Genomic DNA, 24,070 nt, shown 5'->3' on the forward strand with positions numbered 1-24,070 from the left:
CAGGTTGAAAGTGACATCAAGGAAGTTGACGGTTTGCTTGTTGGCTTCAATCGTGATCCGTAGGCCGTTCTCTTTGAAAATTTGGCATATGCGCTTCTTGGTATTCTCGCTGCTCCTTGGCGAGGCGCGACACACTGCCAGTCCGTCATCACGGTAAATATCGAGGTTCAGATTGAGGCTAGCGAGCTGGGAGAGGAGGAAACTCCCAACGAGTTCACACTTTTCTGCTCCGTCAAAACTTCCCATAGTGACGTCAAATGTTGCATTGTTCTTTTTTTGCCATGGTGTACTGTTGTGGATGAGAATGGAGTTTTTTGCGTGGATGATGATGTTTCTTTCGTTGCCTGTGATTGAGTCGTAGTCTGAGGCGAAGTCTAGTGCTTGAGTCAGTAGGTCTTGCGTGATGGAAGGGTAAAATTCCTCGATATCAAAGGAGATAAAGTTGTGCTGTTGTTTGTCTTGGATGTTGTTGAACCATTTGATTACTGCTGCTGTATTTCTCCATTGGTTGAGTGGTGTTTTGTCCTTGATTTTTGTGTTGACTCTGTCCAGGATTATTTTGCTGATTTTTCCTATTTCAGATTTAGTTGGGTTTATTAGTTGGCATGTTGGGTTATTTGCGAAGTTGGGTTTGTGGTCCTTCAATGTGATGAAGGCTTCCTTGTTGGCTGTGGCGTCCACCCTGTCCTCAATGTCCAGTTCAGCCGCGATCCTTTTATTTTCCAGGTGGATGTTCTGTAAGGTGTTGGGTTGCGCTTTTTTGTATGATTTGGTGATGCTTCTGTCCAGTAAGGTGTGGTGTTCTGGTATGTCCATTCTGTAGAAGTTTGTGGTTTTATCGGCAGCTATGATGAGGTTGTTTACTTTCTTGATGCGCTCCTTGTCATTTTTCAGCTTGGTGAGGAGTGGGTTGCGGATTGGCTTGAATTTGACTGATTGTATCATTTTGAGCATGTCGTTCTCAAAATCCTTTAGTTCCTCAACTGTGGGTGGGTTCTTGGTAGATTTGAATCCGTAAGTTTTCTTTTGCGTTCCTTTTGTTTCAGGGTGGAGGAAAAAATGTGCTTTCCACCGCATCCTTCTTAGGAAGTGTTCCGTCTTTTCTATGAGCCTTAGCTTGTAGTCATTCTGCACGGGTATGGGAATGTTCTTCGTGGAGTTGTCGATGTTGAATTTTTCCATTTCTGATCGTCGTACAGTGCTCAACAAATGTCAATTTGGAGCGGAGTATATGTCTTAATAAGGTTATCCAAAAAATAGTGCTCGATACTGGAGTAGAGCGCAATATATGTATGTGTGGGAAAAAAAATCACAAGACTATTTCATCTCTACAGGCCTGTTTCATGAGGGGGGGTACCCTCAATCATCAGGAGATTTTAATGGGAGCATTCACATACCATGGTTTATATAGGGCACAGAGTGGGTGGGTACAGGCTGGCCTAGGGGCGTGGTGATTGGCTCATGTGTTACCTAGGAGGTGTTTCCGTCTATGGCGGCATGCTGCGACAATAAGCCAACAAGCAAACCGTCAACTTCCTTGATGTCACTTTCAACCTGAGAAATAACAGCTACCAACCATTCACGAAACCCAACACAACACTCCAATACGTGCACCATGACAGCAACCACCCACCCACCACCACGAAAAGAATACCTATCGGAATCAATAAAAGGCTATCGATGCTGTCATCTAGCAAAGCTGAATTTGACCAAGCAACCCCCCCATACCAAAAAGCCCTTGATGAAAGCGGATACAATTTCACCCTCACCTATGAACCCACGCCAGAAAACCAGCCAAAAAAGAACAGAAAACGAAACGACATCATCTGGTACAACCCCCCATACAGCAAAAACGTCTCAACTAACATTGGACACAAATTCCTCAATCTGATTGACAAACACTTTCCCAAAGACAACACCCTAAGAAAAGTATTCAACAAGAACAACATTAAATTGAGCTACAGCTGCATGAACAATATACGACAAATCATCTCAAACCACAACAAAACAATTGCAAATGAGCCGTCGGCCCCCAGACAGAGCGACTCCAAAACCAACAAAGACTGTAACTGTCGAAAGAAACCTGATTGCCCCCTCAACGGGGGGTGCTTACAAACATCAGTTGTCTACCAATCTAAGGTAATACGCAAGGACATTAACACATCCGACACATATGTAGGATTAACCGAGGGAGAATTCAAAACCAGATGGAACAATCACAAGGCTTCTTTCAGGAACAAAAACTTGCGAAATACCACAGAACTCAGCAAACACATTTGGGACCTCAAAGACAATAATGTTGAATATTCAATAACATGGCAAATTCTTGCATCCAGCACACCTTACAATAGTGGTAATAAAAGATGCAACCTATGCTTGAAAGAGAAACTGTTTATTATTTACCGTCCAGACCTGTCATCCCTCAACAAGCGCAGCGAAATTGTCACAGCATGCTGCCATAGATGGAAACACCTCCTAGGTAACATATGAGCCAATCACCACGCCCCTAGGCCAGCCTGTACCCACCCACTCTGTGCCCTATATAAACCATGGTATGTGAATGCTCCCATTAAAATCTCCTGATGATTGAGGGTACCCCCCCTCATGAAACAGGCCTGTAGAGATGAAATAGTCTTGTGATTTTTTTCCCCACACATACATATATATATATATATATATATATATATATATATATATATATATATATATATATATACTCAAGTATTTCATATATATATATATATATATATATATATATATATATATATATATATATATATATATAAAATACTTGACTTTCAGTGAATTCTAGCTATATATATATATATATTTATTTTATTTTATATATATATATATATATATATATATATATATATATATATATATATATTTAGTATAGCAGTTGTGCACTGCACTCTCTAAAAGCCCTAGATGTTATTGTCACATATGCATGTACAGTAGATGGCAGTATTGTCCTGTTTAAGAGTGTCACAACATTGCTGTTTACGGCAGACGAACTGCTTTACTGTAGACAAAAACGTGACTGCTGTTGTTGTGTGTTGTTACCGCGCTGGGAGGACGTTAATGAAACTGCCTAACAATAAACCCACATAAGAAACCAAGAACTCGCCCTCGATCATTCTACAGTTATAACGTGATTGGGCAGGCACGCTGTTTATATTGTGGGAAAGCGGACGTGAGAACAGGCTGGCCGCTGTCGACACGTCACTCAGGTCCGCATGGAGCTGGAGGAGGCGTGGCCTCCAGCTCCGCCTGAATTTCGGGAGATTTTCGGGAGAAAATTTGTCTGGGGAGGTTTTCGGGAGAGGCGCTGAATTTCGGGAGTCTCCCAGAAAATCCGGGAGGGTTGGCAAGTATGAGGGAAATTAGGAAACAGCAGACCACTCGATGATGTAAACATAGGGATAAACGGAAGTGATTAAGTCACTGCTATAAATACTTTGTATGTGTTAGCACTTAAAATAACAACATCACTAATATTTGGTTAATAGTCACGAAATGTAAAGTGAGTATTTTTGGCGCTTTTTGAATGGTTATCGATTGGATTTTGTGGGCGGAATAGTGGGGCTCCCATTAGCTCTGCTGTAAGTGGAATTTTATTTACGTTTATTTTAAATAGTCAATATTTGTGACTGACCAGATAATATATTTGACTTTCCAGCTGCTCATCATACCTGGATTGAGGATGGGGATTGTTACGGATGAAGGAGAAGAGCTTCCATTGGAATTCCTGGCTGTGACACTGACTGCATACTCGTCTGTGGAGTTCAGACGGAGAGCAAAACTGTTCTTCGGGTGCGTCACACTGGATTTCTCTCGTCTGTCAGGGGTCTTGGTGGGCGCCCATGTTATTGCATAATCTATTATGTCTCCGTGGCTTTGGTGCGCCAGTGGTACCTGCAAAGAGTAAATATTGGTATATGCTGCAAAATTATAGAACATTAGTAACATGTCATTCCAAATTGGTTGTAAAGGAAAACTGTATTTTCTTGTAATGATAATAATAAGAAAGACAGTGAATAAAGGATTACGTACATTTGTGCATGTCAATGCTGAAGAGCTGAAGTTGAACTTAAATGCTATATGGAAAATGTGGAATTAATGCCTTTTAATGCCAATCACAAACGTCGATTCCCACTGGCTGACACTGTATTTATTTTTAGTCCCTTGTTGACAAGCGACTAGCAGTGTCTTCATACATAGTATTGAGCCCCTCCCGTAAGTGAATCATATTCACCAAATGACAAATACACTGCATTTAATAGTATCTTAAATAACATCACCACTGGAGGATGAGGCTAAACATTACACACACAGAGAGCTGAGAGCTAAACTAACCGCTAAGATATCTTAAAACACCAGGGAATAAGTGCTTAATAAAGTTTAGGAAGTGTAAATGTAACCACGTTACAGTTGAAGGTAAGCCGTTATTAACAGGAAATTAACAAGTGCATTAATATGTTATGAGAGAGGATAATACAACTGTTGGTGTGTCAACATTGTCACAGTCTGTACGTAACACATATGAGGGCAGATTGACGCATAAATTGGTGGTGTTAATACAAAAGGTAATATGTCGATTTTTTTTTTTTTTTTACGATTTCTTTTGTTGTTTTTGTTAATGTTTTCAAACTGGAAATAATTTCCTGGACACATGATCACATGGAAGGAAACAATCTAAAGATTAAAATGAGTAGTTATTAGGGATGTCCGATAATGGCTTTTTGCCGATATCCGATATTCCGATATTGTCCAACTCTTTAATTACCGATACCGATATCAACCGATATATGCAGTCGGGGAATTAACACATTATTATACCTAATTTGGACAACCAGGTATGGTGAAGATAAGGTACTTTTAAAAACAATTAATAAAATAAAATACGATAAATAAATTAAAAACATTTTCTTGAATAAAAAAGAAATTAAAACAATATAAAAACAGTTACATTGAAACTAGTAATTAATGAAAATGAGTCAAATTAACTGTTAAAGGTTAGTACTATTAGTGGACCAGCAGCACGCACAATCTAGCGTGCTTACGGACTGTATCCCTTGCAGACTGTATTGATATATATTGATATATAATGTAGGAACCAGAATATTAATAACAGAAAGAAACAACCCTTTTGTGTGAATGAGTGTAATTCACCATTAATTAGTTGCTTATTAACATGCAAATTAGTAACATATTGGCGCTTAACTAGTCAATATTAAGTACTTATTAATGCCTTATTCGGCATGGCCTTATTATAACCCGAACCCTCTAACCCTGGCCCTAACCCTCAAACCCTAACCCTAACCCTCACCAAATAACTCTAAATTAAGTATTTGTTACTTAGAATATGTTCCCCATACTAAAGTGTTATCAAAAACATATAACTTTGTCATGAATTTGAAAAAAAAAAAAACATTTTGTTTTTCACTAAAGAAGGGTTCGGTGAATGGGCATAGGAAATTGGTGTGGTTCGGTACCTTCAACAAGGTTAAGAACCACTGTACTAGGGCCAATTTAGTGTTGCCAATCAACCTATCCCAAAGGTGCATGTTTTTGGAGGTGGGAGGAAGCCGGAGTACCCGGAGGGAACCCACGCAGTCACGGGGAGAACATGCAAACTCCACACAGAAAGATCCCAATCCTGGGATTGAACTCAGGACTACTCAGGACCTTCGTATTGTGAGGCACATGCACTAACCCTTGTTCCACCGTGCTGCCCTCAATCAATCAATCAAATGTTATTTATATAGCCCTAAATCACGAGTGTCTCAAAGGGCTGCACAAGCCACAACGACTTCCTCGGCTCAGATCCCACATCAGGGCAAGAAAAAACTCAAAGTCAATGGGATACAATGAGAAACCTTGGAGGGGACCGCAGATGTGGGGACCCCCAGCCCCTGGGCGACCGGTGCAATGGACGTCGAGTGGATCTAGTATGATTTCAACTTCATTAATTTCGTAATTGTTTTAGTCCAGCGGTGTCAAACTCATTTTAGCTCAGGGGTAACATAGAGGAAAATCTACTCCCAAGTGGGCCGGACTGGTGAAATCATGTCATGACAACTTAAAAATAAAGGCAACTTCAGATTGTTTTCTTTGTTTAAAAATAGAACAAGCACAATCTGAAAACAAACATAATGTTGTTGTTTTTTTACACTTACATGTTGCTGTTCAAAGTAGTCTATCGTCATTTGTCGTGATTTATAATTTCTGAATAAATGATGTGATAATGTTCATCAGTCAAATAGGTGTGAGTCTGGCAGAGTTTTAAAATGCTCTCTCTCATTGGTGTAAAATGTTATTCTATCAGAAGATGTAATAAATAGTAATATCAAAATCAAATTACAGCATTTTATTATTGTAATTTACTATTTTTTTCCTCAACTAATGTACTAACATCATGTGGTTTATTCTGTACATATGTAGCATAATCTACAACAAAACCTGTGAATTTGGACTCATTTCATAAATCACACATGAAGTTAGAAGGGGATACATGTTATTTCAGCATATGTATGTGCGCCCAGATAATGTGTCCCCAGTCCTCTATCTTAACAGGGCAACATAGCTCCGCCCCCTCTGAAGTCATGTGGCAGGGGATACAAAGAATTGCTATTGTGACATCCAGTGGACACATTTAGAAGAGCAATTTCTTTCATTCAAAAATGTCAGCTAATTTTTATACTTACGTACGTTTGACACCCCTGTTTTAGTCAATGTGCATTTGTTTTGATTAGGTATCATCCTAATTTAGTATGGGGAAAAATAGGTTATTGCTGAGACACAACTTTTTAGTCAACAAAATGGACACTGGTTTGTGTGGATCTCCCTTCCTCCCTTTCAACTCATCGCTGTCTTTGCCAACAAGTCGTTAATAAAGATGAACGTTATGTTAAATGCAGGGATGTCCAATAATGGCTTTTTGCCAATATCCGATATTCCGATATTGTCCAACTCTTTAATTACCGATACCGATATATACAGTTGGGGAATTAACACATTATTATGCCTAATTTGGACAACCAGGTATGGTGAAGATAAGGTACTTTAAAAAAAAATTAATAAAATAAAATAAGATAAATAAATTAAAAACATTTTCTTGAATAAAAAAGAAAGTAAAACAATATAAAACAGTTACATTGAAACTAGTAATTAATGAAAATTATTAAAATTAACTGTTAAAGGTTAGTAGTATTAGTGGACCAGCAGCACGCACAATCATGTGTGCTTACGGACTGTATCCCTTGCAGACTGTATTGTTATATATTGATATACAATGTAGGAACCAGAATATTAATAACAGAAAGAAACAACCCTTTTGGGTGAATGAGTGTGAATGAGTGTAAATGGGGGAGGAAGGTTTTTTGGGTTGGTGCACTAATTGTAAGTGTATCTTGTGTTTTTTATGTTGATTTAATTAAAAAAAAAATAATAATTAAAAAAAAAAAACGATACCGATAATAAAAAAAACGATACCGATTATTTCCGGTATTACATTTTAATGCGGCCCTGCGATGAGGTGGCGACTTGTCCAGGGCGTACCCCACCTTCCGCCCGATTGTAGCTGAGATAGGTTCCAGCGCCCCCCACGACCCCAAAGGGAATAAGCGGTAGAAAATGGATGGATGGATGGACATTTTAACGCATTTATCGGCCGATAATATCGGCCGATAATATCGGCCTGCCGATATTATCGGACGATATTATCGGCCGATAAATAAATCTCTAGTTAAATCTTTATTGACACATTTCATTCGTCTTTTACATGTATTTCATTTCGTTTTTATTTATGTAAAACTAATTATTCTCTATAAAATGTGTTTTATGCTCAAATTTTTGGGTGTCTCGCACAGTTTAATCAGTTTCGAAATATTTATTCTGGCAAAAATTGCTTCAGCTTTTGTACTTTTGTACCATTCCAAAAGGTTCAGACCTTTTGGAATGGATTGCTGACAAAAACAGAGGTACTACTGTAGTAGACAATGACTCTTACTTTCCAAGTAATTACAGACTTGTCCTTTACTTGCGTCCACACATCAAGAGCATCTGGAACTGGGGGATGATGTATGAGGACATGACATTTTAGAAGTGTACAGTTATGATTCTTCAATCGACGACTAATTTACAATACCGACCATCGCCCAGCGTTTGAAACGTGAGTTCGAGGCTCCACTTGCTCCACTTCCAGAAATGTTGAGTAGTACTGCATCGTATCATCAATGTGTATGTCCAATTGGGAATCAAGTCCTTCAAGATTGCAGAAGTAAGGCCGACCCCAACGCTTTCACTCTGGAAAAACATGACGTATGACTTTGATACACATCTTAAATGCTGGCTTTGCTAGAAAAAGACATGCAAAATAAAAATTAGAGATGCGTTAAAATGTAATATCGGAAATTATCGGTATCGTTTTTTTTTTTATTATCGGTATCGTTTTTTTGTTTTTTTTTGTTTATTTTTTATTTTTTATTAAATCAACATAAAAAACACAAGATACACTTACAATTAGTGCACCAACCCAAAAAAACTCCCTCCCCCATTCACACTCATTCACACTCATTCACACAAAATGGTTGTTTCTTTCTGTTATTAATATTCTGGTTCCTACATTATATATCAATATATATCAATACAGTCTGCAAGGGATACAGTCCGTAAGCACACATGATTGTGCGTGCTGCTGGTCCACTAATAGTACTAACCTTTAACAGTTAATTTGACTAATTTTCATTAATTACTAGTTTCTATGTAACTGTTTTTATATTGTTTTACTTTCTTTTTTATTCAAGAAAATGTTTTTAATTTATTTTTCTTATTTTAGTATTTTAAAAAAAAGTATCTTATCTTCACCATACCTGGTTGTCCAAATTAGGCATAATAATGTGTTAATTCCACGACTGTATATATCGGTTTATATCGGTATCGGTTTATATCGGTACCGGTAATTAAAGAGTTGGACAATATCGGAATATTGGATATCGGCAAAAAGCCATTATCGGACATCCCTAATAAAAATAATTTGAGTGTGCATGGATAATGTTTGTACGAATGCAAAGACTTTGATAGGTTTGTGTAGATGTTTTGTAGATATTTGCTCAGTAAGTCTAAGGGGTAGAGGAATGATGGAAGGGCTAAGTGCTAGCTTCTGAACACTTTGTTACATTCTATCAGCAAAGCATTAAAAAAACCATTCTTGCATGAATTTTTGCTGACGAGCTGACACATTACTGCAAGTCCTGTGTATTGCAATAAAGTAAAAAGAAACTGTTTCGGGGTTTTTTTTCGGAATAGAGACGGTAGCAACAAGCACCGGCTACGTAGCTCACAAACGCTCCCCTACTCATGGTGACTCAGAGTACTACGACATAGTCCGATTTGCAAGAATAATGATGTCACACTTACATAAAATACACAAAACACAGTCATTATTGCAGGTGGGTTTCTAAAGAGTAGAGGCATGCGTTTAAAGCAGGGGTGTCAAACGTGCGGGCCGGTTCAGGCCCGCTAACAGGTTTTTTCCGGCCCGCGGGATGAGTTTGCTAAGTATAAATATGAGCAGAAAATTTTTGTATGAAACTGCTGTTCTAAATGTGTCCAGTAGATGTCGCAATAGCAATTATTTGTATCTTTGTAAATTATGCCTTATATTAGGGGTGTGGGAAAAAATCGATTCAAATTCAAATCGCCATTCTCACGTTGTACGATTCAGTATCGATTGTCTTTTTTTTTTTTTTAGTAATCAATCCAACAAAACAATACACAGCAATACCATAACAATGCAATCCAATTCCAAAACCAAACCCGACCCAGCAACACTCAGAACTGCAATAAACAGAGCAATTGAGAGGAGACACAAACACGACACAAAACAATCCAAAAGTAGTGAAACAAAACTTAATATTATCAACAACAATTTCAACATAGCAGTGATTAAAAATCCCTCATTGACATTATCATTAGACATTTATAAAAAAATAAAAATAAAATAAAAGAATAGCTCATAAGCTTGACAACACACTGTGTCCAATATTTTCACAACGATAAAATAAGTCATATTTTTGGTTCATTTAATAGTTAAAACAAATGTACATTATTGAAATCAGTTGATAAAACATTGCAGTTTACAATTATAAAAGCTTTTTATAAAAATCTACTTCTCTGCTTGCATGTCAGCAGACTGGGGTAGATCCTGCTGAAATCCTATGTATTGAATGAATAGAGAATTGTTTTGAACCGGAAAAAATATTGTTTTTGAATCGAGAATTGCGTTGAATCGAAAAAATCGATTTATAATCGAATCGTGACCCCAAGAATCGATATTCAATCGAATCGTGGGACACCCAAAGATTCGCAGCCCTACCACGTATGTAAAAAAATATATATAAACCACATGATGTTAGTGCACCAGTCGAGGCAAATGAGCAAACTACTTAAATAACATCCTGTAGTTTGATTTTGATATTTTTTTTAATCTTGATAGATTGAAAATGAACACCAATGAGTTGACTGATGAACATCATCATATAATGTATTCAGAAAGTATAAATAACGACAAATACAGGTAGAATACAATTAGCTGGACGGGCAGGTGATGATTAGAATCAGTAACTGAGGTTTTTGAAAATGTTCTTTCATAGAGTTGCTGTTGCCTAAGTCTGCACATGTAGCCTATACTCTATGCCATGGGTGTCAAACTCTGGCCCGCGGGCCAAATTTGGCCCGCCGTGTAATTTAATTTGGCCCTTGAGGCAATATCAAATTAACATTAGAGCTGGCCCGCCAGTATTATACAGCGGCGGTGCCGCTGTAACACCGCATTCACCGCTAATACTCATACTTGCCAACCCTCCCGAGAGACTCTCGAATTTCAGTGCCCCTTCCGAAAAATCTCCCGGGGCAACCATTCTCCCAAATTGATCCCGATTTCCATCCGGACAACATGATGGGGGCGTGCCTTAAAGGCACTGCCTTCAACGTCCTCTACAACCTCTATAAACAGCGTGCCGGCCCAGTCACATAATATATGCGGCTTTTACACAAACATAAGTGAATGCAAGTCATACAACAGCCATTCAGGTCACACTGAGGGTGGCTGTATAAACAAGTTTAACACTGTTACAAATATGCGCCACACTGTGAACCCACACCAAACAAGAATGACAAACACATTTCGGGAGAACATCCGCACCATAACACAACATAAACACAACAGAACAAATACCCAGAACCCCTTGCAGCACTAACTCTTCCGGGACGATACAATATACCCCCCGCGCTACCACCAAACCCCACCCCCCCAACCCCGCCCCCACCCACCAAGTTAATTTTTTGATATTTACCTCAGAAGGCTGCAAACAGAAAAGAGGAATTACATTTTTTATTTACATTTTATTGAATATACCATTGATGTTTTTTCGTTTGTTTTTTGAAAGTTGATTTGCATTATTAAGTTATATAAGCGTTGCTTGTTCCATATTCAGTGTTAAAGCAAATCAGGGTAGCAAACTGAGCAATAACTAACATTTTATTCATGCACTTTCTCTTGCTACATCAAGACTTTAATGTTTGATTCATTCATTATTGTTATTTTATTTACAAATTTATTATTAGCCTGTGGAAAAAGTTTATTTTGATATTTACCTCAAAAGGCTGCCAATAGAAAAGAGGCATTCAATTTTTATTTAAATTTTATTTGATATGCCATTGATATTTTTTAATTATTATTATTATTATTATTATTTGAAACTCGATTTTGCATGTCACTATAAAGTTATATAAGCCTTGCTTGTTCAAAATTCAATGCAAAACTTGTTTGGGTCTATTTATTTTTACAAATGTGTTTTGTATTTATCACTGTTCTGGGTAACTCACTCCAATGGTGTCTTATCATTTGAAGTCTGTGTGAGTGAGATGACAATAACACTGCATTTTTACAAATGTTTGCTTTATTTTGATGAATGGGCATATGTTTTGACCGAAGTGTGTCATTTTGCAAATAATCTAGGAATTAAGAACATTGACTGTTGTGTTTGGGAAAAGAGTGTAAATCCTTTTGAAAAAAGACACAGTTAGTAAAATAGTGTGTAAGCAAATGGAAAAAACTGTAAAGAAAAAACAAACTGAAGTTGTTTTTATTTTTAAGTTATCTAGCCATGATTTTACCAGCCTGGCCGACTTGGGAGTAGATTTTTCTCCATGTGGCCCCCGATCTAAAATGAGTTTGACACCCCTGGTTTAAAGTCTTTATAAGCCTTCCACACAGCTTTCACGCACACTTATGAAAATGAAAAATGCTCCTTAAACATTGAATACACTCTAAAACTAATGTACTCTAACATGACATTTAAATAAGTACTTAAGTCTAATGTACTCAATGGTGCTTTAAAATCCGCAATGCACTGAGACCGTACTAAGTGAACCGAGAAGTGGCGAGGGACAGCTGTGCTCATACTTAATTTTCATAGTTTAGTGAACTTACCGTGCTATTTTGTGCGTATCCATGGCTGATGTGTAGTTGGCACGTTAGATTGAGATGGTTGTATGTTTGTACTGACCACTCCCACTTTAGACTGACATTTCTGGCACCAACCTCTGAGACTTTGACTCCTTCTGGGGCAAACATGTGGACTGGAATAAAACAAAAACAATATTTTTTGCAGTTCAAAACATTCTTAACTACTCAGGGTGTAACAATATGCCATGACCAGAGTTAGGTACGAATTTCGGTTTTAAGGTCAAGTTTGGATTTATTTATTGTACAGTAATATGGAGGCTCAAATGGGACACCATTTAATAATTAAATATTTAAGTAATTACTTAAATGTGTCATTAATTGCTTTTAATCTATTTTATACCTGCATTGTCCTTTACATATTTTGTAACTGAGCTACTGTGTGGAACAATTTTCCTTGTGGATCATTAAAGTTTGTCTAAGTCTAAGTCTATTAATTAATCATAATTTAAATTAAGTAAATACATGTATTATCAGTGTCTTTAATGTGTTTAATGTAAATGTTATCATTTAATAATTTAATAATTTATTTCTATATTCAATGAATTATTTAATAATGTAATTGATGATTTCATATTTTTTTTATGTTTGACATCATTATTTAAAAATGTAATTATTTCACAATTTAATTTATTATTTCATGATTTAATGATTTATTAAATTATTTGACGTGTGGCAGCACTTCATGAATGTATTTTATCCGCCAAACTCATCCACCAAAGTCAGTGGGCATGCCCTAGCACTTGATAGGTTACCCTGCACTGCCACTTGTCTATGGAATTTCGCCCGAAGAGGAATACCTTGGTCTGAAAGTGCAAAAATAACTCATACAACTCAAACACATTTATTTAATTTGCATTGTATCAGTCTTTCTCTACTTTAACTGCTAGGATATACTTTTTTATTTATCTCTTTTTACATTGTTGCAGTGCAGGTTTTTACATACAGGAGCAGAAGTAAAATGTAAGGAAAAACAAACAAATAGTTCTAAGTACTACATATTGCCCACTGATATGTATGAATTAAAATATCAAATAAAACAAAAAACACTAACATCTGTATTGCACACCAAGAAAAAAAGATCACAGTAATCACATAAGTGCATTGTAAAAATCTATGTGGCTGTGGGTTGAAAGGACCTACGGTAGCTCTCCTTCTTGCACTGTGGATGTAACAGTCTAATCCTGAAGGAGCTACTCGGGGCCTCCACAGTGCCGTGCATGGGGTGAAAGGGATTGGACACTATGGATTACTGTCAGCTACCTACTCAATGCTGTCTAGTGGGCAGCCTAGTACTGAGTCAGCTGTCTTAATCAGTTTATTGAGTATGTTCCTGTCTCTAAAAGTGTTGCCCCCACCTTAGCAAACGACAGTATAGAACACCACAGAAGTGCGGCAACAGTGACCCGCACACCCAGAAGGATCCTTCTTGTACACAGCATTTAAATTGTGAGTTCAATCTAGTTTATTGTTGAGGTGAACACACAGGTATTTAAACAGGTCCACTATATCTATGTCTGATCCCTGGATCTCAACCGGTGTCAGTGGTGGAGTAGACTGCCGGAAGTCACTGCTTTGCTGGTGTTCTACAAAGCCTGAGATGACTTCACGGTATTCCTGCACTCTCCCCTCAGACACACATTCCATCACCATGGATTTGTCCGAGAACTTCTGCAAATGGCAGCGGCTAGATCGTGCCTGAAGTCTTAGGTATAGAGCGTGAACATGTAAGGTGAGAGCACCATCCTTTGGGGAGCCCCTGTGCTGCAAACTACCACATCGGAAGAACAGTCAAGCCCCAAAAAGTACGAGTATACCCTCCTTAGCCGCCATGTTTTGAAAGACTTAAAGTTCAAGGCTTCAGATCAAAGCAATCATTGGACTAGATTTGTATTAGCTCCATCCCCTGACTTTGATGGGGGAGTTTGACGGATGAAATACATTCATGAAGTGCTGACACACAGGTTCATGAAATACTGAAATAAACCATGAAATAATTTGAGTTGAGTAGAGAGTTATATTTTAACGTCTCATTAAGGAGCTCAGAAGCTTTTAGTATAACAGAAACACACCATGAGATCTAATTATGTACATTCCAGTTATTATTATTTACACAGCAAATAACAGATTATTAAAATAATTAAATAGACATGGATGATGACAGTAACACTTGAGTATATTACCCACATGAGTAAAAGTTACTGTATTTCCCGGGCTATAAGTCGCACCTACCAAATCTGAGAAGAAAAAATATATTTTCATACATTAGCCGCACCGCACCATATACCGTTACGTTGTGAAATTAGATATTTACACAGATAGATTTTGTAGATGTTTATTTACGTACCTTAATTGTTTCCAAACGATGTCAGTAACATGGCAGTAAAACAGCTGATCAAACAAAACAGAAAAGTAATTGATTCTTCTTTCATACAATCATCTTCCTTGTACTTTGTAAACATTTTTAGTTTGAACAGTTTCTTAAAGTTGATAATTTTAGTACATTGTTTGATTTCTTTGCCTAATCAATTCCATAATTTAGCGGGGGGGAAAATGTACATATTAGCTACAATTTAGTGTAAACCGCAGGGTTCAAAGCTTGGGAAAAAAGTAGACTCATAGTCCGGAGAATACAGTAATCTTGTATTAAAAATACATTTAATTATTCATAAATAATTCAATTAAAACATTATTTTCTACTGTTATTATAATCTTATTATTTAACTACTGGTATATCCATAATATTAACATCAAAATCTCAAAGGGAATGTTTTTCTTTATAAAGTTGTTTGTTGTGAAATGAATCTATGCATAATAATCATGATATTGTTACTCAGACCATAATCGTGCACTCAAAATCTACGAGTATAATCTCTGCATCCCTAATCAAACCGGTGTTGAGGATGATGGTGAAGGAGGTGCGTTCAGGCTGGGAGACAACACCTCCTCCACTATCATCCTCAACACCGGTGTACCACAGGGCTGCGTTCTCAGCCCAGCCCTCTACTCCCTGTATATCCATGACTGCACACCCACCCACAGCTCCAACCCCTTCCTCAAATTTGGAGACGACACCACCATTGTAGGACTGATCTCCGACAACAATGAGGCGGCTTACAGAGAAGAAGTCCAAACATTCTCTGAATGGTGTAACAACAACCTGCATCTGAACACTAAGAAAACCAAGAAAATATAATAGACTAGACAGTCATAGGCGCCGATCTACATTTCTGCCAGTGGGTGCTTGGACGGGCGGTAAATCTGACACTACTTTTCTGAGGCTATGTCTACACTAACTCCTTAAACGAATACTTATTTAGCCTAAGCCCCGTTTCAGCAACACTAAACTATCGTTTAAGGTCCCCCTCGTCGGACAATTTCTTACACGGGTAAGTGGGCCGTCTATTTCTTGAAACTCCGGCTCTTAGCTTTGTATGGACTCATTGATCGTTTACAAACTGAGTTCAGAGAGGAAGTGATCCAGAAAGACTGCGCCCCACACAGGAAGTGACGTCAGAAAGAATGCGCTACAGCCAGCTTCATAATAAAACGGTTTCGTGACTCGGAGGTAACCACTGGAAATATGAAGGCGAGTCATCGAGACATGCCCGTGTTTTTCCTTCCGTCTGTACAGACGCTTGTGGAAATCACACATGAATACCTTAAGAGAAAGCGATTGCAGCTATTTCGGATACAACAGTTCTCAGACGGCAAGAGAACTTTCGAATGTCGAGGTCCGCTGTGATTCTACTTACCAAAAAACTTTCTCCATTTGTCGAAGGAGAGTCAACGAGAATGCAGGCTCCCCTGGATGTGATAAAAAAGGTAGCGTGTGCTTTGTATTACCTGGCCGTCGAGGGAAGACTATGGAAAATGGCGAATAGTTTTGGACTGGCAAAGCAGACTGTATCAGTTATTGTCCGCCATGTATGTCGCAGACGCAACGTCTAGGTCCAGAGTATATAAAGTCACCAAAAACAAATGGACAATGAAGGTGAAGGCAAAATAGTGAGGAGTGTCCTGACGAGATATCTAGATCCCGAGATTGATTGATGTAAAATGTTCTTTGTCACATTGTGTACTTTCACGTGTCCAATAAAGATTTGATTAATTTATGATGGCTCAGGTGTGATTCACTACAATAGGGCCCCACAGCACACTGGATTACAGTTAATAGAAATTCCAGGACACTGGATATTGTTCAGATAAGTTACATTTAAGAACTTGCACACAAAGCAACACTGGAGGTGACTATGACGTGCACATTTCCCCGCATGCATATTATGTCACGTTGCACCGGCTGACGGAGAGGGGGGGGAGGGGGTCTTAAACAACCATTGTGTGTGGACAAGGATAAGGCTAGGTGGGATTTGTCCTGGATAACCTTAGTGTAGAAGGGGCCTGAGCATGCGCGGTTTTTGCTCGGTGGTGAGAAAGAATTTGTCATCAATCCCACTTAGGTGCTCGGCATTGTCCGTGGGTGCTCGGGCCCCGAAGCACCCACGGGATCGGTGCCTAAGACTACAGTAAAAAACTAAAATCACCCCAAGACAGTCTGCACATAAAGAAAGAGGTGCAGCGCGTCTCCAGATTTAAGTTCCTGGGAATGCACATTTCAGAGGACCTGAGTTGGATTCTGAACACCTCACACATAATCAGGAAAGCACAGCAACACATCTTTTTCCTGAGGACCTTGAGATGCAACAAACTTCCTCAAACTTTCACTGCTGCACAATTGAGAACATCCTGACGTACAACTGTACGGTCTGGTACGCCAACTGCACCACAGCAGAAAAGAAGGACCTTCAGCGGATCATGATAACGGCTCAGTAGGGATGATGTTCGTTAATTATCGAGTTCGAGCCCAGTATCGAATCCTCTTATCGAACCGATTCCTTATCGAATCTCTTATCGAATCCAGATAGGTTGTTTTGTGTGCACTGAGTTCCAAAAGCCATAGATGTTATATGACTGGGCCAGTACGCTGTTTATATGGAGGAAAAGAGGATGTGACTGAGGACAGCATGCGGCCATTATAGGGTGAAGGTTTCAGGTGAGAGAGGACGCTAAAGGCACGCCCCCAGTGAGCATATAGTGCTTTTTTTCACCATGCTTTCTGTAACCAACCAAACTCACACGCATTACAAACATAGCAGCTAAAATCATCGGCCGACCCACACCCAACATTTCAGTCTTAAACCACAGGTCCATCACTCGACTGGCAAAAACAATAGTCCAGGATATCACTCACCCACTACACCAATACATCAACCCACTACCATCAGGGCGCAGGTACAGAACCATCAAATTTCAGGGGGCCCGCCTCAGGAAAAGCCTTATCCCTGCAGCTATAGCTGCCCTTAACAGCAGGCCCGGCCAACCTCTCTGACAAGCCTGTAAATGTGTGTTGGTCATGTAGGATGTCTTTTTGTTATTTTTATTTTTTGTTTTTGTGATGTGTAATGTCTATTGTTCAAATATACGGCAGTGAAAATGAATTTCCCCAAGGGGACCAATAAATCTAAATCTAAATCTAAAAAAAAAAAATCTATGTGCGTTTTAAATAAAAAAATTGCCGACAAACACGTCACCAACATGGACGAGGTGCCGCTCACTTTCGACATCCCGGTGAAGCACACTGGAGAAGAGGGAACCAGCACGGTAGCTTTCTATGCTAATGGGCAACGAGACTGACTTTGAAAATGAGGAGAGGGAATCTGGTGTGTTTGATGGAGAACTTGCCCAGCTGTTCATTTCGAACAAAGAAGATGAGGACTTTGATGGATTTGTGGATGAGGATTGATAAAAAATAATGTGAGTACATTGATAAATACTTCAATAAAGTACAACCGAACTCAGCTTTGCTCCTGCTGCCTTTTTAAAAGAGCGTCCATGCATGCTGGCGTATGTTTTAAGCTAGCGTATGTTTTAAGCTGGCGTATGTTTTAAACTAGCGTATGTTTAACCATGCCTTTGCCCAAAAATACGCTGCGCCTTATTTATGCGTTAAATACAGAAATAGCACCCGTAACTGACACGGCGCCTTTTAATACGGTGCCCCCTATGGTCGCAAAAATACGGTATAGTGGCTTCGATAACGGGAACCGGTTCTCAAAAAGGGATTTGAATCCATGGAATCGGTTCTTTTCTTATCGAACAATCGGGAGAACCGGTTTCGAACATCATCCCTAAGGCTCAGTAGATCGTTGGCTCCCCCCTACCATCCCTCAGAGACACACACTCGCCTTAAACAGTAAAAGGGACACCTCTCACCCAGGACACTCCATCTTCACCACCCTCCCCTCAGCCCATACTTGCCAACCCTCCCGGATTTTCCGGGAGATTCCCGAAATTCAGCGCCTCTCCCGAAAACCTCCCGGGACAAATTTTCTCCCGAGACAAATTTTCTCCCGAAAATCTCCCGAAATTCAGGCGGACCTGAGTGACATGTCAACAGCCTGTTTTCACGTCCGCTTTCCCACAATATAAACAGCGTGCCTGCCCAATCACGTTATAACTGTAGAATGATCGAGGGCGAGTTCTTGGTTTCTTATGTGGGTTTATCGTTAGGCAGTTTCATTAACGTCCTCCCAGCGCGGCAACAACACACAACAACAGCAGTCACGTTTTCGTCTACCGTAAAGCAGTTCGTCTGCTGTAAACAGCAATGTTGTGACACTCTTAAACAGGACAATACTGCCATCTACTGTACATGCATATGTGACAATAACATCTACAGCTTTTAGAGAGTGCAGTGCACAACTGCGCACACAACAAGGAGACGAAGCAGAATGCATCATCAGAGAGGGTGTTCAGCATGGTTAGAAAAATAGTGACAGAGAATAGAACAAAGATGGACAATTCAACCCTTAACTCAACAATAAGTAGATGAGTGTTATGTGTGTGTATATGTGTAAACAAATGAACACTGAAATTCAAGTATTTCTCTTATTTAAATATATATATATATATATATATATATATATACATATATATATATATATATATAGCTAGAATTCACTGAAAGTCAAGTATTTCTTATATATATATATATATACACATATATATATATCTACACACATATATATATATATATATATATATATATATATACATATATACACATATATATATACATATATACATATATATATATACATACATATATACATATATATATACATATATATATATATATATATACATATATACATATATATATATATATATATATATATATACATATATATATATATATATATATATATATATATATATATATATATAAAATACTTGACTTGGTGAATTCTAGCTGTAAATATACATCTCCCCTTAACCACGCCCCCAACCACGCCCCCACCCCCCACACCTCCCGAAATTGGAGGTCTCAAGGTTGGCAAGTATGCCTCAGGCAGACTCAGAACCATCTGCACACAGACAAATGGACTTGTGAAAAAAGCACATGTGCAATAATGACCCACTGCTGTCCGGTACTATGTGCAAAAACAAATTAATTCACCGCTCTGTTAACTTACTCAATCCACCTTTATTTATCAACTGCCTTTTACCTGTTAACTTATTCAGTCTTAACTCATTCACTGCAATTTAACTATCTACATGTCTACTGCAATTCAATTGCTTATTTATCCACTGTTATTTAACTGTTTATTCATTCACTGCAACCTAACTGTTTATGTATTCCCTGCCACTTAAAGGGGAACTGCACTTTTTTTAGCACTTTGCCTATCGTTCACAATCATTAAGACAGACATGACAACAGATGGATTTTTTTTTAAAGCATTCTAAATATTACATTTGATCAAAAGTCTGCTTACAATGGAGCCTATGGGAGCCGTTCAATTCTGCCTATAGAGCCCCTAAAAAACATCTAAACACCTCCATTAGGGTTTTATATACCGTATTTTCCGCACTATAAGGCGCACCTAAAAACCACAATTTTTCTCAAAAGATGACAGTGCGCCTTATAACCCGGTGCGCTTTATTACGATTAATTTTCATAAAGTTTCGATCTCGCAACTTCGGTAAACAGCCGCCATCTTTTTTCCCGGTAGAACAGGAAGTGCTTCTTCTTCTACGCAAGCAACCGCCAAGGTAAGCACCCGCCCCCATAGAACAGGAAGCGCTACCTACCGCCCGCCCCCGGAAGAAAAAGAAGCGCGCGGATATTTCGTTTCATTTCCTTTGTTTGTCTACATCTGTAAAGACCAGACTACAAAATGGCTCCTACTAAACGACACGCTTATAACGCAGAATTTAAACTTAAGGCAATAAGTCATGCCGAAGAACACGGAAATAGAGCAGCAGCAAGAGAATATAACATAAATGAATCAATGGTGCGTAGGTGGAGGAAGCAAGAAGATGACCTGCGCCAGGTAAAGAAGACAAAACAGAGCTTCCGAGGGAACAAAGCACGATGGCAACAGTTGGAGGACGAACTCGAACAGTGGGTTGTTGAGCAGAGAGCAGCAAGCAGAAGTGTCAGCACCATCACTATTCGAATGAAGGCAACAACGCTAGCAAGCGAACTTCACCTGGATGATTTTAAAGGTGGTGCTTCTTGGTGTTTTCGGTTTATGAAAAGACGCAATCTCTCCATCCGCACACGGACCACTGTTTCACAGCAACTGCCTAACGACTTTAAAGAAAAGCTGGCTACTTTCCGTGCATATTGTAAAAAGAAGATAGCGGAAAAAAAGATCCGGCCAGAGAACATTATCAACATGGACGAGGTTCCACTGACTTTTGATATTCCTGTGAACCGCACTGTTGATACAACGGGAGCACGTACGGTGAATATTCGCACCACTGGGAATGAAAAGTCGTCCTTCACTGTGGTTCTAGCTTGCCATGCTAATGGCCAGAAACTTCCTCCCATGGTCATATTCAAAAGGAAGACCTTGCCAAAAGAGACCTTTCCAGCCGGCGTCATCATAAAAGCTAACTCGAAGGGATGGATGGATGAAGAAAAGATGAGCGAGTGGTTAAGGGAAGTTTACGCGAAGCGGCCGGGTGGCTTTTTTCACGCTGCTCCGTCCATGTTGATATATGACTCTATGCGCGCCCACATCACAGATGGTGTCAAAAAACAAGTGAAGCACACAAATACAACACTCGCCGTCATTCCGGGTGGATTAACCAAAGAACTCCAACCGCTGGATATTGGTGTCAACAGGGCATTCAAATCACGACTGCGAACTGCGTGGGAAAAATGGATGACCGAAGGCGAACACACCTTCACTAAGACGGGCAGACAACGCCGGACAACATACGCCAACATCTGCCAGTGGATTGTAAATGCCTGGGCAGATATTTCTGTCACAACTGTGGTCCGAGCTTTCCGGAAGGCAGGATTCACAGAACTGCTGCACAACAACAGCGACACTGAATCCGATGATTTCGAAGAGACGGAGCCCGCCATTTTGGAAGCCACGCTAGCGCAACTTTTCAATTCGGACACCGAAGACGAAGAATTCGAAGGATTTACCGGTACGAATGAAGAATAACTTCAGAAAGTGAGCGCTATGTTTATTTTGTGTGTTGTGTGTTGTGACATTAACGTTCGAGCAACATTACCGGTATGTTGCTATTGCTCTACACCATTTTGAATTTTACTATGTTTGTGATTGCACATTTGTACATTTTGGGACAGAGTTGTTAGAACGCTGGTTTTCAATATATTATTAAAGTTTGACTGAACTATCTGACTGTTTTTTTGACATTCACTTTAGCGCAGCGTTTTTTTGACATTCACTTTAGCGCAGCGTAGGCGCGGCTTATAGTCCGGGGCGGCTTATTGGTGGACAAAATTATGAAATATGTAATTCATAGAAGGTGCGGCTAATAATCCGGTGCGCCTTATAGTGCGGAAAATACGGTACATGATGTAAGTATACAGTATATATAATGTAGTAACGGGCACATTTATAATAACATTTAATATTTACATATTTTGATAATTTGAAGCATACGTGGCACATTAATTAAAAAAACGCATCACAATGTTTGCTTCACTGATTTCTGCTCACTGCAGACTTTATGAGAGCCAACAAACATAATAAACATCACTTACTGTGCAAGATCTGCTGTCATTAGGATGCCAACTGCTAAGATGTTTATGTATTCCCATTTATATTAAAAAATTACTCAGTTTGTCTAAGTCTAAGTCTAAGTCTAATAATCCTCGTGAAGAAACGGGGTGGGGGGTGGGCGGAACACACGTTTTCTCGCCAGTTGCAGGTCCAAAACGGCTGTCAAAGTGTCCCTACTTGTCGGATTATATTCTCAGCAAACTATTTTTCAGGTAAGTGGCATGATTTCAATAAATTACAGGGAGCAGGGTATTGAGGGAGCAGCAGACCACTCCATGATGTAAACATTGGCAGACCCAGTGATCTAAATAGTTTGTCTGTGTTAGCGTTTATAAAAATAATATAACTAATACTTGGTTAATATTCAAGTCACGAAATGTAAATGGATTATTGTTGGTGCTTTTTGAATGGTTATCTATCACATTTAATGGGCGGAAAAGTGGTGCTTCCATTGCAAGCAGACTTTTATTTACGTTTATTTAAGAGTTAGGATGCATTAAAAAAAAATCAGTCCGTCGTCATGTCTTTCATAATGATTGTGAACGATAGGCAAAATTCCAAAAAAAGTGCGGTTCCCCCTTAACCGTTTATTTATGCATAGTTATTTAACTGTAAATTAATCCTTTAGTGCCATATTACTGTCATCTATTCATTGTCATGTAACTATTATAATTGCTAACTTGCCTAAACCAAGATGCTGCTGTGTAGGAGGATTGCTCAGCAAAGTTGTGTTGTGTTACAAGTACAAACCCCGTTTTCATATGAGTTGGAAAGTGTAAAAGCCAGCATCTGTGGTGGTATGGGGGTGTATTAGTGCCCAAGACATAGGTAACTTACACATCTGTGAAGGTGCCATTAATGCTGAAAGGTACATACAGGTTTTGGAGCAACATATGTTGCCATCCAAGCAACGTTACCATGGACGCCCCTGCTTATTTCAGCAAGACAATGCCAAGCCACGTGTTACATCAACGTGGCTTCAGAGTAAAAAAGTGCGGGTACTAGACTGGTCTGCCTGTAGTCCAGACCTGTCTTCCATTGAAAATGTGTGGTGCATTATGAAGCCTAAAATACCACAACGGAGACCCCTGGACTGTTGAACAACTTAAGCTGTACATCAAGCAAGAATGGGAAATAATTCCACCTGAGAAGCTTAAAAAATGTGTCTCCTCAGTTCCCAAACGTTTACTGAGCGTTGTTAAAAGGAAAGGCCATGTAACACAGTGGTGAACATGCCCTTTCCCAACTACTTTGGCACGTGTTGCAGCCATGAAATTCTAAGTTAATTATTATTTGCAAAAAAACTTAAGTTTATGAGTTTGAACATCAAATATATTGTCTTTGTAGTGCATTCAATTGAGTATGGGTTGAAAAGGATTTGCAAATCATTGTATTCCGTTTATATTTACATCTAACACAATTCCCCAAC

The 24,070-nt window shown here is 38.9% G+C and overlaps 1 protein-coding gene across 8 annotated transcripts in view; it reads right to left on the minus strand.

Annotated features, from left to right (window-relative positions):
* The window catches only part of LOC133619531 (leukemia inhibitory factor receptor-like), a 91,550-nt gene that overhangs the window by 41,056 nt on the left and 26,424 nt on the right, over positions 1 to 24,070 (minus strand). For 7 of the 8 annotated variants that reach the window (XR_009817432.1, XM_061980604.2, XM_061980600.1 and 4 more), the window contains 4 exons: positions 12,500 to 12,648; positions 8,157 to 8,310; positions 8,015 to 8,073; positions 3,696 to 3,918 (listed from right to left, as the gene is read on the minus strand). Coding sequence is in view for 7 of the 8 variants with exons in the window: in XM_061980604.2 (XP_061836588.1) it covers positions 3,696 to 3,918; positions 8,015 to 8,073; positions 8,157 to 8,310; positions 12,500 to 12,648 (585 nt within the window). In the remaining variant the exon portion in view is untranslated. The remainder of the gene's footprint in view (positions 1 to 3,695; positions 3,919 to 8,014; positions 8,074 to 8,156; positions 8,311 to 12,499; positions 12,649 to 24,070) is intronic. The other variant, XM_061980603.1, reaches the window with a different exon arrangement.

This window comes from Nerophis lumbriciformis, linkage group LG20 (assembly GCF_033978685.3).
Source record: "Nerophis lumbriciformis linkage group LG20, RoL_Nlum_v2.1, whole genome shotgun sequence".
Taxonomy (NCBI): Eukaryota; Metazoa; Chordata; class Actinopteri; order Syngnathiformes; family Syngnathidae; genus Nerophis; species Nerophis lumbriciformis.